At 31.2% G+C, this 16,697-nt stretch overlaps 1 protein-coding gene across 2 annotated transcripts in view; it reads right to left on the reverse strand.

The window, feature by feature from the left end:
* LOC132714978 (5-aminolevulinate synthase, erythroid-specific, mitochondrial-like) overlaps positions 1 to 15,331 on the reverse strand; it is a 34,119-nt gene extending 18,788 nt beyond the window's left edge. Inside the window, exons 1-2 of one of the 2 annotated variants that reach the window (XM_060697933.1) lie at positions 15,265 to 15,331; positions 5,377 to 5,462 (exon numbers count right to left, since the gene is read on the reverse strand). Coding sequence is in view for 1 of the 2 variants with exons in the window: in XM_060697931.1 (XP_060553914.1) it covers positions 4,560 to 4,573 (14 nt within the window). In the remaining variant the exon portion in view is untranslated. Of the gene's footprint in view, positions 1 to 4,559; positions 4,635 to 5,376; positions 5,463 to 15,264 lie in introns of those variants that run through there. The other variant, XM_060697931.1, reaches the window with a different exon arrangement.
* Between the last annotated feature and the right edge of the window lie 1,366 nt (positions 15,332 to 16,697).

Below are 16,697 nucleotides of genomic sequence, written 5' to 3' on the forward strand. Positions count from 1 at the left end.
TTTTTAATATAGAAAAACAATGAACTAACCATTTCTTCATGGAAAAAATATTACAAATGGAAAGCCAAGGCTTACTCAAAATATGACTTGTGTTTTTCAGAGAAATAAATGCAAAAGTCATAATCCTTCAAAGTTAAATTTAAACCAAAATAAAAAATTGAAATAAATATTTGAAAATTACAAACACATGAACCTTGCCGAATATCTCACAGTGCAGATTATGTTTTAATACACTTGTTACTATATATAGTAACAAAATTGCCTATGATTTCAACTGATTATGAGTGTCACGTGACCTATTATGAGTTTGCGGCCCGGGGCCGAGAACTAGTTATCAGCCCGCAGAACATGTGCACGTGCACAAACTGAAACAATGACGTCACATTTAACGTCATCAAACAGTTAACTGTAAAAGTGAAAGTAGGTTGTCAGCACGAATCGCTTTATTTTTATTATGAGACCTTAAGCGTATTTAGTACAAACACATTTTTGTTACTATTGAATTTGAAGAAATAATACGACAAATTCATTCCGAAAAAAAATGAAAATAAAACTTGCTTCTTGGTTCTACTGCTTTGAACACACAAACAGAAAACATCTCTGTACAGAACAGTAGAAGAGTAGACAAGAATTTCAACGAAAGAACTTCAAAGTCTATTTGTTTTGATTATATTTTTGTTATTCATTTATTTTTTTTGAAATGCTATTATTAGATCTACCAAGTGTATTAAAGACATTAATACACGTCAGCGTAGGGCCGGAAGGTGATAATCGGCCCTGAATGAATAATGCTAAAGCCCTCGGGTCCATTATTCATTTTGCGGGCCGATTATCACCTTCCGGCCCTCTCCTGCCGTGTATTAACCTCTTAATAAACTTACTGCAGGTGTGGCAGCTGATCTAGGTCTACATGCACGCAGGTCACATGGGCATATTACAGGCAAATTAGGGTTTAAAAACTAATTAAGATATACAGGCCACAACAATTTTACCCAAAAATTAATTAATGACATAGCTGGACTAAATTTAATTATTTACTTATCTAGTATTGACACCACTACTGCACTTCTACACGGATAATCATGCATAAATTTATTTAAGTTAAATTCAAGGCTTAGCAAACATTGTACTGTGCATAGTGTAATGCATTACTTAATACTGGTATATATATTGTTTGATTTTATTAACCTGTCACTTGCATACTGACATTATATGGTCAATGCACACATATATTAATCGTCGGCAGATTTTCAGCAAGGTTCAGTGCGCTGTACGCAGTAAGAATTTTGTGATCAAATTTATTTATTTCAATTATTGAAGTAATTATACTGACCATTATAGCACAAGTGCTGTAAATAGACCGCAAGGTCAATGTTTTTTCTTATTTATATTTTCAACATTTAAGAAGTTCTTTTTATGTTTTAAATTGTTTGGCTTTTATTTTAGTAAATTCTTTAATGCTATTTCAAGTTACATTGTTTGATAATTAATTCAGTCTGATTAAAAAAAATATCAGATTCCATTAAATAAAATAAATACAAAATAAAACAGTGTTGTTCACTTCCGTGTCTACATATTTGTAAACACTCAGTGGTTTTTCATTAAATTGTACTTCAAAAAATACAAGAGAAAAAACAATTACAACAGCATGCCTTTAACATCAGGCTTCTATTATCAGGTAGTCACTTATCCGACTGTGCTATTGCGGATGACAACTTCTACATTAATCTAATGTGACTTCAAAACTGTTTAATAATTTAAACATTATCATATTCCATATTAATTCTAGTAAATTACATGTACATGGGGGGGGGGGGGGGGGGGGCGTCAGTGGCCAAGCCGTTAAGGTTGTTGACGTCAAACCGTTTGCACCTCACTGCTGTGGGTTTGAATCCTGACAGGGACTTTGGATTCTTTCATGTGAGGAAGCTATACAGTGAGCTAGCTTACGGAACGTCGGTGGTTCTACACAGGTGCCCATTTGATCCTGAAATAATGCAAAGAAGGGCACCTGAGGTCTTCCTCCACCAGTAAAGCTTGAACGTCGCCAAATGGCCTACACTGTGTCAGTGTGACGTAAAACCCAAACAAACAAACATGTACATGGACAGAACAGAAGATGGATCACATATTCAATTTAATTTTTTGCAATGTATTTATTTTATAATTGACAGGTCAATAGAATTTAGACTATATATATAATACAAATCAGTCATTTTATTGATTTCTATTAAGTTATACAACTGGAGAAAAAATCAATATTTGATTTATATAAGTTCTCAACTTTTTAACTTACAGTTATTTTAGAAGTCAAAGGACGAAAAAAATGTTGTTTTTTTTTACCAAATAATCAGTATAATAATACACAAATGATTTCTGTTAAATCAACTATATGCTATATTAAATAAAATATATAGACTTCCATGATGTACACACAAGTTATGTTAATAAGCAACACAAATTTGAATCCTCTTCAGACAAACATTATATTAAAGCCTAAGTCTACAATCAGGAAACATAGATTATTTTGTGGCCTTAATGTTCTCATTTGATCACGACTAGAGTTTAAAAACGAGTACAGTCCATCAGCCAATCACAGCATTACACACATTATTATATTTTCTAACTAACCGGTTTGTATGTTTACATACACTTATCTTTAATAATATTCTTTCTAATATTTCCTTATAACCCCTATCCTGCTGGGATTGAAAAATATTATCCTGTTTCAACTGAAAATGACTTGCTTTTGTCACCAGTATAGAGCCAGGCCAGTGTGCACATCCTTGCAGTCTGACTAGCTTCTATACTGGTGGTTACTCAATTTTTGTATTTTGATATTGAAACAGACTGTTTGAAATTTAAAGCTGGACAAAGTCAACAAATTCAACAGGTTTATAGTTTAAATAAAACATCATTACAATTATAAAAAAATATTCATTTAATTTCCTTTATTTTAAAAAAATAATTTCACTTGTTTTTTGGGTAAAATCATTTAAAAATTTACGTCTTTTAGGGTTTTTGATTATCTTTTCCCCTTTAAGTCTGAACTCAAATATACCCCAAATTTTTTGTCCCCAATAAACAATTAATTAGATGACTTTAAAAAAAAGTTGGGTTGCCCTTTTAAACTTAGCGATATAAGATCAAAAATTTTCCCAAATTGTTTATTAAAATTATTTCCGGGGGGATCACTTTTTAAATTTTGATTTTAAAAACAAGCCCAAATTTCCTTCATTGTTTTAAATAATTAATAACATAGTTTGAAGGGAAGCACCCGGAAAAATTTTTTTCCGTGTCCAGATTATTTTTTATTTCGTCCCACCCTGACCGGGGACGATTTTAGGGGGCCCTTTAACTGGAAAAAACAGGATCTTACATTTTAATTTTTTTTTTTGTTTTTTTGGGTCAATTTATTTGTTTAGTTTTAAACATTTCAAAAAATATTCCCGTTTATAAAAAAAATTTTGCCTGTTGGGGGGTTATAATACATTACAACCAATTTCCCAAAAAAAAAATTTTGAGATATAATTTATTTAATCTGCCCCCCCAGAAAATTTACTGAAACCCCTATCCTTATAACAAAAAACCCTAAAACAATTTTTGATTTACAGGATTTCATTTTTTTTTTTTTCATTTTACCTTTTTTGGGACTTTTTTTTTAAAGGGGAAAGTCATTTTTTAATTAATGTATGTTTCTGATTTTAAAATTTTTAAAATCATTTCTATCTTTAAAGGGAATTTAATTCAAAAACTGCTTTAAAAATATAATTTAAATTTTTTCCTGGGAAAAGGGCACATGGGTTTTGGGTTTGGGTTTGGGTTTGTTTTTCCCCCCAGGTTTCAGCGTTAAACACCCCTTTTTAAAACCATCCCCGGAATTTTTCCTGGGCAAGCAAATTTTAAGTAGTTACCAATACTTGCCTTCACTAACAAAAATGGAAATTATAAATTCCCGTACATCCCTTTTAGCGAGGACAGTGTTGAATGAGTACGAATTAAAAGGGTTTCCCCCAAATCATCAAATGGGAAAAGGACCTTGCAATTTTTCCCGGGTAAATAAAGGTTTTAGGCCTGGAATTTAAAGTTCCCAAAGCTTTAAACCCAAAAGACTAAATTTGACAGTTTTCTCTTTTTAAATTTGCAAAAAATTTTTTACACCATGGATGAATGTTAATTAAAAAAAAATCCTTTTCATCCTTCAGTAACAAAAAAACTCCTGAAAGGGCTTTTCAATATATAAAAAATTGGGACAATTTTAAAAATTTATGCATTCCCCGTGCATGAAAATGTTCATATCTAATTACATATTGATTATGTCTCCTCATATATCTAAAATAATTTACTTAATATTCAGGTTACTTAAATAAAACATTATTTACTAATTAATATCTTAACTAACTAATTTCAAATTTTACACAAATTATATAATAAAGAAAATAATACCTGTTGAATTATGTAAAAAATTCACAAATGACAAGTTTCCTTACACAATATCCAATCTTATATGTAAATATATGGCTACAAATATTTAATCAAATATTAAATAATGTTCTTACTTTATATTTAACATGACCAATGATTCAACCAGCTATGAACCTAGATTATAACTTCACAAATCTTATCATGACAATTTACTATGTGACTGATAAGACAATGATGCTCATAAAACACTGTAAATTTACTTTATTAAAAGTTGATATATTACTAATACATGTACATCTATCAAACATCTTCAAAAAATGTCAATAATTTTGACAAATCGTCAGCCCTTGGGGTAGGGGGAGGGGGTTAAATTACACAGCTCTTGTTAAAATACATGGTTTTACCCTTGTCAAAAATGGTCCAAATATTTCTACAAATATACATATATATGTAATTGTTGTTATATCATTAAACCTTATCAAACTAAACATTTCAAATTGACTTCTCTATCTTTCAATCTGGATAAGACCATTTACCATTTTAAGGAATAAATTTTAAAATATAATTATACTGACAGAACAGTCAACAGTACAGACCATGTTCAGATGGTAAAGATGTGACAGCTGATCTAGTTAGCACTGGTCATATCTGGTACATACAGTATCCAGCCGGCTAAATATTAATTATACAGCCAAACTGATTCCAGTCTTTAACATACACTCTTTCTAAATTTACTTCAAAATCCATGATATTGGGTATCTATATACATCATAAATGTACATGTATTAAAAGTCTAGCTTTTAAAAAACAATAGTGCAATAAATTTTATCTCCTTACATAAATTTCCCTATATATCTGATCTACTTTATTAATTGGCTGTATGTTTTTAATGAATGTTAGCTGATTTCATTTGACTTCCATGCATTTTTGTATTAAAAAAAATCCACTTACCTTTCCTCTTGTTTTGTGCTATAATTTTCCTAGGTAATTGCTAGTGTAGGTGTTGTTGTTGATTCTAGCTGACTGATTGTTGTTGACTGAAATCAATAAGAGGAGATTAATGAAGCAATGATTCTAGATAAGACAAAGTCAACATAATAGCCTACCTAGACAACATTATACATGTATCATCTTATCAACTGTATGCTTCAATATATATACATCAGGGCCTTTTACCACTTTTATAACAAGGCCCCCCCCCCATTAGCTAGCTTCCCCCCCCCCTATAAATGCAGTTTTCCCTAAAATTCAATCAAAATTTTCACTTCCCTATTTGCAAAAATATTGTTGCATTTCTTTAAATATACATGTATATGACAAGGGTCACTTTCCCTATCTGTAAAAAACCCATTCAATAATAATGGTTAACTATTGTGATGTAAATACCAAATTAAATGTAAATGAAACTTTATACAAACAGATAAAAATTATATACTATATTTTTGCGAGTTTTAGTCAAACAGACACAGTTTATATAATATACTAAATGACATAAAAGTAAGTTTAGACTGTCATTTAAATTATTTAATATCTGAATTTTCCCTGTGATTTACCTCAACAGAAGATAGACAGATAAAATGTTGCATAAGAAGAGTGTAAAAATCAGTACATGAAATACATTAGCTAAAATAGCTTATAACTTACTGACATTTTTTTGGTATGTAAAATTTTGATGAGTTAGATTGAATAAAACTTATACTGAATCATGTCATACATGATATGTATCAAATACCTACACTGAAGTAGAGTATAACTTAACAAAATACTCAATGTATAGAATATATCATTGCTAATACATTAGTCTGTTCAGTGAGTAGACACACTGCACATTTCTATCATTGAATTATAAAGTGGGAAGATATGCAGCCTTGTCGCAAAAACACTAATTCAAATAACATTTTTATTTTCATTACAGATTATCACATCATTATTAAATTTTGCTAACAATATAACAGGAAGGTGATAAAGGACAGATTCTTTGCTGTCATTAGGAAAGCGACTTTATTATAGAAGCTCCACCGAGGTCAAAAATCTTAAAAACATAAAATTTGAAATTCTTACATACATTAGAAAAGTCTGCAATTTAGGGAAATAAAGAAATATGCTCAGTAATTAAATTGACATTTTTTTTGTGTAATTCTTAGAAAGCGTTGCAATGCTATTCATTTTTAGATTATTTTGCACAATGAAATTTAAATGATGATTCTGGAAAAACAGACAGAAGGAATGATCTGAAAAAATTTGCATAAAAATTATTCTTCTAGCCATACATCAAATGGTACACAAATACTGGAAAAATATCTTCAGTCCTGTCATGTCACAAAACCTCAGTGGAGTCTATTTAAATTAATGTTGGTGATCTAGTCAGATGCCCACTTAATGAAAATATTTATGTTGTTTCTTTTTATTTTCTTCAATCTAAAAGTGTATCCCATGTCTGAGACAATCAAAATTGAGATTTCCAGGATATATACAGATTAATACCAAAATATCACTTTATAAAATCAGTTAATTTATAGCAAGCCTGTGAGGTCCCCCATTAAACAGGTGTTGCAATGAAGGATCAATGTTTACAAAATACAGCGTTGCAACAGTTTAAAATAACAGTCAGATTAACATGCAAATAATAAAAACTACTTTGATGGTTTTTTTCGTCAAGAAAGGCTTACTTTCTATTAATCATCTTATTTCATATGAATGCATGAGCCTGTCATGAAATTTTATCTTTTGATGATATTTTAATCTCAAAAACACTCAAACCACAATATGTGAGATATTGGCTTTAAAGTACAACAACATCCTGGTCAATGCTGTTTTTCACATTTTTAAATTGTTTAATAGACCTTGTAAAAGTCACATTTTACACAATTACTTAAGTATGTCTGTAATTTATACATTATTTGTTAATTGATATTAAATTTTACTATTCAGAGGCTTATTGTTTGTAAACTTGTATTCTCATTCATTACTTGTTTTTTTGTAAGTCATTGTTGACATGTATCTTTTTAGTAAAAGTGAGGGAAAGATTAAAAGTGAAAACAATAAGTCAACTAATACTGTGTCTTAACCATCACCTGTTTGAATTGGTCAAGATCGGGCAGGGTGACAATATTCCTGGGAAGCTGGTTCCAAATGTGGTACAGTGGGGGCAAAATAATTAATTATGGTAGTCTGATGTAACTTGCATTTTCCTAAGAGAGAGGTGGTGCATATGTCTACTCATAAGCCTAGATGGAGTTTTAATTCAGGTAGGAAGGCTAAAGGCTACTAGGTTGTGATAGATTTTGAAAAATATAGTAAGTATACTGTATAATCAGCGATGCTCGATTTTGTACGCCAGTCAAAATCTACCTGCATGACTGTAACTGGAAAATAGTTGTGTTTCACTCAGATATCACAGCCTTTTTCCTTCTGTTGCAAGTGTGGTTTAAAATCATGCAGTTTTTCCCCAAAAAATTGAATTTACATAAAAAAAATTCTTCTCCTTAAAAGCAAAAAGCAAAAATAATGTTCAATTTTCGCAGGGCTGCTTCCCCAACCTGTGAAAAAAAGCGAATTAAATTGTTTTTTATTGCTCCAAATTATTAAGTTTTTATGATTGGTATATTAATAAGTATGTGTGTTGTGATTGATTAATATTAAGGCTGGGGCGAGAAGCCGAGTACTCGGATAATCACAAATCAAAATGAAAAATCAAAATATTCGTCAACCCAGAGATTGTGGATCGCGATCTTATTTGTTTATTATACATTCGCTGTTTCTCACACTTTAAAAGTAAAAAAAAATCAATTTAAGTATGAATTATACGCTGTGTTTACCTAAATACAAATCGCCAATTAAAGACATGAAGTAAACAAACATGTACCATGATGTTGAGCTAGGAAGTAATTACATATATATTCGAAAAAGGAATCACTTTATTTTTATTAAGCACTATGTTTTTACATGAAAATAAATCAATATTTTTAGTCGCTATGTATAGATTTATAATAACGACGGTTACGTGACATGTATCGAAGACGGTTTATTTTTAATAACCCAAAATTAGCGAAATTTTGAAATACTTATCATTTCATGTGACTAGACAAGTTCTTGTACAACCGTAATAAGTCAGTTTGCCGTGGCATGTTTTACAAACTGCTTTTTTTCTCATGTTAAATTGAAATACCTAAGTATTTCCAAACATTTAAAGAAAATTTGCTGGTGGAATTTTATATTGGCGCTTCTCGTTTCAACCTATAACCTAGTTTATATTTGCATATTATGTTTAATCAAATTAATCTTTATTATTATTTAAAGAAAAATAAACATGTTTTAAGAATTGATGTTCATGTTTTTATGGGTGTCTTGATAACAAAAGATTCGTGCTTCAATTTGTGAATCGCAAGTGCTGAATCGTGGGTCAGATCGGATCGTCACTTATCCAACGATCCATACCCTTAACAAATATACATTTTATTTAAATGTAAGGGCATTTTGAGCTCCACACCCCTAGTGTCTGTGAGTGACTAAATTGACTAATAGCGATCTCAAAGAGCTGCCCCAAAGGCCCTGCTCGTAAAGCAAACATTATGGTAATGTGAGTACCGGTTAAGTGATGGATTGAAACTTGAACTTCAGTTTTGAATTTATTCTACTATATATTAAACAGACCTGGGGTAATCACTAATCGTAATCATCGATTTTTTAATTGATTACATGATTACACTGTAATCATCATGTAATTGATTACCTTGCTCAAAATTGATTACATTAATTGCAATTAATCAATTACAGCTTAAATTCAGTCTGTAATTATGATTACAATTTGATTGATGTTGATTACTTTCAGATTTTACATGAAACTATTTAAATTAAAATAATTCATTTCACATGTTACAGTTTAACTAAGGTAGTAAAATATCAAGTGAGACATCTTAAGACATCACTCACAATGAAGAAATAAGTTTTAATCCATACAGTTAACCAAATTCTAACTGAAAGATAGACATCATTGTTTGGCTGGTATTCTAATTAAATTTGTCAAATCATTTGATTTATGATGTCTTTGAATGTCCTAAAGAAACATCTGGAAATGTGACAGCACAGTGCAAATTGTGCCCTAAGAAGATAAATGGAAACACTAAGGCACATTCAAATTTCATTACCCACATAAAGGTATGTTAAATTTTGTTTCACATATTTTGGATAAACCATGCTTTAAAAAGTTTCAAACGATGTAGATAACTTCTTTACTAAAAATTTGTATATTGTAGAGTTTATGTCAGATGCATATTACCATATTTTAATTATATGCAACAGTTATTTTGTAAGGTGATAGACAATGTGTCTATATTATACTGTAATAGATACTGTTGTACCATTGAAGTGTTTGTAAAGAAACTGATAATTTCTTTGTAAAGTCTATTGTCTCTTTGAATTCCCATATAAAAATTTATTGTTTTCACACCTGTTTTACACCTGTATACAGCATACTGTACAATTGACCACTTATAAAAATTTCTGTTGCAGAGACACTTTTAAAAATTTCTGTTGCAGAGAGTTCATTATGAAACCTACACCAAGAAGACTGAGGACCATTCCTGCATCATTGGCCCCAGTAGAGCGTTTGTTTAGTGTTGCGGGTAAAATTTCCGTCCTGATAGATGCAGTCTGACTGACAGACGGTTTCATGAACTTATGATGCTAAAGTGCAATGCTAAAATATGATAAAGTGATGTGACAGTAACTAAAAGTGTGTTAAAATGATGACAGTTGATGAGCTGGAAATCCTTTGTGTATATAATGTATATAATGTAAATATTAAATAGCATTAAGAAACTTTTGTTTATAGTTATACATGAAATGTAATCAATTATCAATCAATTACTTTCTCAAAGTAATTGTAATTTAATTGATTACAGAGGCAAGTCTGTGTAATCAATTGTAATCAATTACAATAAAATCTGAAAGTAATTGTAATTAAATCAATTACTGATCAATGTAATCATCTCCAGGTCTGATATTAAACTAAATTTTCTTAAAATTATCACTGGCCCGAACTAACTTTCACTGGCTATGGGCCACCGGGCCGTGCTAAATTTGATGACTGTATTGAGTAATGATAAATAAGTTTTCCTGTTCTTCAGAGGCGATTTTGGTTCCCTGTCCTATAATATTTAAAGCATGCCGGGAATCAGTATCAGCAGGTAACCTGCACTATTATTTATCGAAGCACGCCGGGAATTACTTTTTCAGATTTTATGTCTCATTTTGGTTCCTGTTCAAGTTGACATTCGGGTCCCCTTGCCAATTACCGTTTATCCAAATGCAAAGTTTTGCGAAATTACATTTTTCGCAAAAATAAATTTTCGAGAAATTACATTTTCACCATATTACATTTTCGCGAATTGGGACTCTTACTGCCCCACGATCGTTTGACGAATTAATCATAAAGTACATATAATTTCAACTGATTCAAGTGTATTTACAATATTTTGATAAATTACAAATAAAATAATTAACTTTATACAAATTATATCGATTATATAAAGAAAAAATAGATGTCAAACAAATGGTATAATTTATTTGACCCAAATTTGATTATTTAATAAGGGTGATCAGGGCTCATCCTGGGGGGAAATTTTAGGGAGAAGTGACTTCCTCGCGAAAAATAGGGAGAAGGGAAACAACCCAATGTGTATGCATTAACATGCATGGCTATACATCCTTTAACTATAATATAAACACAATTAATCTATTTATCAGCTATTTATTAGCTTTCTCTAAATATTTGTTTATATATTTTCATGTAGATTTATTGATAATAATGTGCAAGAAAAAATATGATCAATAAATTAATTCTGGGACATAAGAGTTATCTCATGTCCCAGATTAATTTTATATTTTTACTTTCTTCACTTTTAATAGAAGATAAAGTTACATTGGATATTGATTAAGGTAGACCATGGCTAATGGGCACTATAAGGAATTAACCTATAGCTCTTCAGCGCTTCTTATGTAAAATTCTTCCAAGTATAATTTCCAATAACCGTAAATTATATCATACCCAGACTATGGTATAATTTTCAGTTTTGAAGATCGAAGGAGTAAGTGTTTCTGGGCGGAGCTATAGGTTAAAACAGATACACCATTGGTGCGTTGACGATTTCTGGGTTTGCGTAAATTATACCATAATCATGTGACCTTTCTTATGCAACCTCACTCGACTTCGTCTCGTGAGGTTAAGGCATAAGAAAGGTCACGTGATTATGGTATAATTTACGCAAACCCAGAAATCGTCAACGCAGCAATGGTATATCTATTACCTGTAAAATTGACAACATAGGACAGTTATAGACCTTAAAGGTCACCTGTATGCAAAATTTGAATGAAATTTACCGTGTGGTTTATGAGTTATGGATATATTTCTGAACTAAAACTTTGCTATTAGAAGGGCTTTTTTCAGAAATGAGGAAACTTTAAATAATCTACAATATCTTCATTACGAGAAATGTTTTCCTATTGCTCTTTGTTCAAAAACAAACAATAACATTCAGGTAACAAATAACACGAGCAAAATGTGTTTCTAAACAAAATGTTTTTCATTTGTTAAAAACAGTTACCCTACCCCATCCACTTTAAACACTTATTTGACCATTTCCCTATATAAAAGCCTTATTCAATATATCCCTAAAATTTACCAAAATGAGGGACTGTAATCAAAGTTTGCCTGAATTTTCTTAAAAGTATATTGGTTGATCATGCGAAATATAAAATACTTTTACTGTGTAGTTTTTATTTTGTTAAACTTTGAAAATATCTGGTATCATATTTGCTATTAAATTTGACATTTTTTAGCGAATAAATACCTACAATAATTATATAATTTAAATCAAACACTTTTTTCTTCCATAAGGGATCTGAGAGATACATAAATAATGTGAAAAAGAAAAAAGAAAAGAAAGAAAAAAAAGTTGCCCCTTCTGGGGTTTGAACCCACGCCCCTCAATTTCAATGTAGTTGACAAGTGATTTTAGCCTATTTGAATACTCTTCAAAGTGGAGGTAATGCATTACCCATGGTCTACCTTAATAAAATCTGTCTATCCTAGCTGTTCTGATTACATAAATTTCTTTTATGATCTTGTGTGTGTGTGTTTTTGGTTTTATTTATACTGGGCGCCGGTTTCCCATATGTCCCAGACTAGTCGGCCTCTATTACGATTGCTGGTAACGTAGAGCCTGCAACGGAGGACTTATTCGCCTGCAACGTCGTCGATGTCGTAGAGCCGCGACGGAGGTCTTCTCAAGCTGTCGATCGTCGTAGGCCTTCCCTAGGACCAGATTCTCTCGCTTGTTGAACAAATGACAATAGGAGGAAAGGCACCTCTTCCGGGAGCAGCAGCTCTCTTTAGGGCCACACCCTTCGTCGTTGGTTAGGTCACACCAGCTAAGTGACCTAACTAGGTCACCCATCTGGTGTGACCTATGCCTTCCAAGCGACTGCACGCCACGAAGGGAAGTCGAAGGGAAGTCGGAAGTGTTATGATCTTGTATGTTGTAATGTTACATTTATGTGCATATAATTATGCTTATGAAACAATTTTCAAACATCGAAGAATATGTAAAATATGTACTGCAAACATATGTGCACAATATATTTGATCACTAAAATCATATACATTCATTTCTTATTGAAAAATTTGACTGAGAAATTATAGAAAATAAATTTCTAATTACCTCCCTTTATTTTCATGAAATGTTAAACTCGGTAATATCTTTATAAATAATGCTTTTTGAAATTTTCAATATTGATAAATCTGAAACTGAGCGTCATATTTATGACATTAAAACAAATATATATATTGAAACAATAAGAACACTTCTTTCCTGACAAATTTTGTTGTTATAGATCTATACATGTACACATGATATACGACCGATATGTAGCATGCCAATCATGATTCGTTGTCGTGCCCACGTGCGTAAGCTGTGTCAAATTTGGCATTTCTACAAAGCTAACAATGCCAAACACTCACACTGTCTAATAACATACCAAGCCTAAGATTTTTGCGAATTGGCTTTCTTAAATTTTCGCGTAGGTGTATCAGAATCAGTAACTTTCTTTTATTGCTAGGTTTGGGCATTTCGTCCTGTAGCCATGACGTGAGCGACATAACAATTTTTAATCGATGTTAACAGACTGAAATCATTCAAAACTATGATGAAAAAATCTGGTCGCTGATCATTAATGAAATTGATTATTTTTAATTGACTAACAGTTATGTGATAACCGTGAAAAACCCATTGCACATCGCCTTTACTCAGGTTAAACACCGGGTGTATATCAATTAGGGAAGATTTGCACGTGTTTAGATGATCGGGAAAAAACAATCTATAATTATCGCCAAATCCCGTATTAAACTCGCAAAACTGTCACACAATTATACCCGTTTCGGGCCGATGCTCTCATTATTTACTGTTTAGAGTAGGCGGTCTATCGCTTTGCATACAGATAGAAGGGTAGTATAAAGCGACGCTCTGATTGGATAATGATAATTAGCAGTCGTCATATGGGCGGATACAATCTCTGCTCTTTACATTGCCAAGTAATTACTCTTTTGGAATTAAGATTTTATCGGCGATGTTGACTTCTCTTTGATCAATTGGGAGAGCGAAATGGAAATATACACGGCAAAGTTATTGCCTGAATCGCCCTTTCTATACCTATCAGTGAAATTTTCAGTGCCATATCTAGTTGGACACCACCATTTTCAATATAGCTCAATAATAATAGGCAAGCGGTGGCCTAGTGGTTAAGGCGTCTGCCTCTCAACTCCAAGATCATGGGTTGGAGCCCTACTCGAGTCACGACCATGTTTCTTCATATTACACCAGTACTGGTTAGTTCCAGGAAGCTAACTCAAAAGTGATGAATATAACAGGGCTTTTTTTTCCTTCCATAGCAGGGGCCGTTATGGGCTGCTTCCCCAAGAAAAATTCTTTAAAATCAGACTGTTTTCCCAAAAAATTGAATTTACAATTTACAGTTTTTCCCCTTTAGCATATATACAGTGTAATTTTTTCCCCAAAATCAAGGGTAGAGCTGCTTTCCCAACCTGTGTAAAAAGCCCTGTTTAAGCAGGGTTGTCATTAAGAGGCGGCAGGATGCCAAAATGCCTGTCTCAAATGCATTATGGGCCGCCTCAAAATTAAGAAAACACTCTTTGTTATGCATGATAAAGACAGAAATGACCGCCTCAAGTTCAAAACAAACCTTCTGCACAAAATGTTAATGACAACCCTGTTAAGTTGCAAGAACATGTTTTGCATTACGCAATTGAGCTAAATATGATTAAACCAACGATAATAGGCAGGGTGTTATGTAACAGATTAATCGCAACTTTTCTGCTAAACAATAATCGTCGAGATGTTCCGAGGGAAAACAGAAGGGGTGCATAAATTACCAAATGACACTTTTAATACAGAAAATGTCAAATAAAAAATGGACGATTATTTTAACTGACTTGTCTCCATTCATAGGCTTTGCGGAATGGTTAAATAATAGTTATTTATGTACAGTGCACAACTCCCAAAATTCTGGAAGCATTTGCAAATGGGGTTAACCCATAACTTTACTGTCGCACAACTTCAAAAATAAAGCAAATTAAAAAATGTTTAAAGATATCTAGAAACCTAGCACAGTTTCGAGATGCATAAAGTACGAATAGATGTCGGTTAAATATACAGTTATAAACAAAAAAGCTTGAGTAAAATTTGTATAAAGACCAAACTAAAAAAATTAAAGACAAACGTTGTTATAAAGACCGAAAAACATTAACTTTAAGTTCATTATTACCTGTCTGTTAGAACGACTGTTGTTATCTAACTCGTCCCGGTGTTTATGTAAAAAATTGCGTTCGTAAAAGTCGGTATGCCTAAAATACGAAAGTGAGATTTTTGACGAAAGTGAGCGAAAGTGACTTTTAAAATTTGAATTGTACCGTTTTAATAGAATTTTACAGTGAATTTTCTGTTTGTAGACGTATAATATTAGCCACTTATAATATTTCTTTTCAAAAATAATCACTATGATGATTTAATCGCCATTTATTTGCATAATTTCTATACTGTACACAAGTTCTGAGATCTTTCTTTCCCTCACATTGAAAAATACGAAAGTGACTTGTAAAATATGAAATAAAGCGTTGAATTGAAAGTTATACTAATATTGCATTTTTCAGGCGTATATTATCAGAAATTAATATTATTTATTTTCAAAAGTAATTATTATGATGATTTTTACCCCATTTTATTCATTTCTATATAATAATAATAATAATAATAATAATAATAATAATAATAATAATAATAAACTCTTTATTTAACGAAGGTAACTTATTAAGACAATACATCAAAGCATTAGATACAACACATATAATGCAAAATCTTATTTTCAACAAGGCCTTCAATAAAACATAAACATAACAACGCACATATTCAAGCAATTGTAAAGATTACAACATTCAGTAAATCTTAATCAACAAAGAAGACAGACATAATATTATATTATAGTATAGGTAAATTTTCTATAATTCTAGATAATAATAAATGTTTGAAATGTGATTTAAATAATTTAAGACTTGAAAGATTTCTTATTTTTAAAGGAATAGTGTTCCATAACTCCATACTAGAATAATAAAAAGTACATTTCAAATAATTTGTTTTAGGTCGTTTATGCATAATATCTTTTTTATGTGTTGATCTTAGTAAGTAAGTTTTATTTTGAGATAGCGGAATTAGATTAGAAATATATGCTGGCGTTAATTCATTCATCGCTTTATATACCATAATTCCAGAAAAGTATTTACATCTAGATGGAAAAGATAACCATTTCATATTTTGAAACATATCAAGAGAATTTGTTTTTACGGGTTTATTTAAAATAATTCTAGCGGTTCTCTTTTGTAATTTTGTTATTCTATTTAGATCTGATTTGTTACATTGGGACCAAATAATACATCCATAATCAAAAGTAGGGGCAATGTAAGCGTTATAAAATAATTGTTTCATTTCAGGTGTAAGAAATATTTGAATTCTTTTCAGCAGAGATATTTTAGAAGCAAGCTTAGAACATGTTTTGTCAATATGTGTTTTCCAAGATAGACAGTTATCGATATGCAATCCAAGTAGCTTTTGACAATGAACATTATTTATACTCGAATTCTCAATATGCAGAGAAAGATTGCCTATGTTATTTATTTTACATTTTTGATCCAATTATCATGCACG

This window comes from Ruditapes philippinarum, unplaced genomic scaffold, assembly GCF_026571515.1.
Source record: "Ruditapes philippinarum isolate M1 unplaced genomic scaffold, ASM2657151v2 ctg355_1_1_1_1, whole genome shotgun sequence".
NCBI classification, from domain to species: domain Eukaryota; kingdom Metazoa; phylum Mollusca; class Bivalvia; order Venerida; family Veneridae; genus Ruditapes; species Ruditapes philippinarum.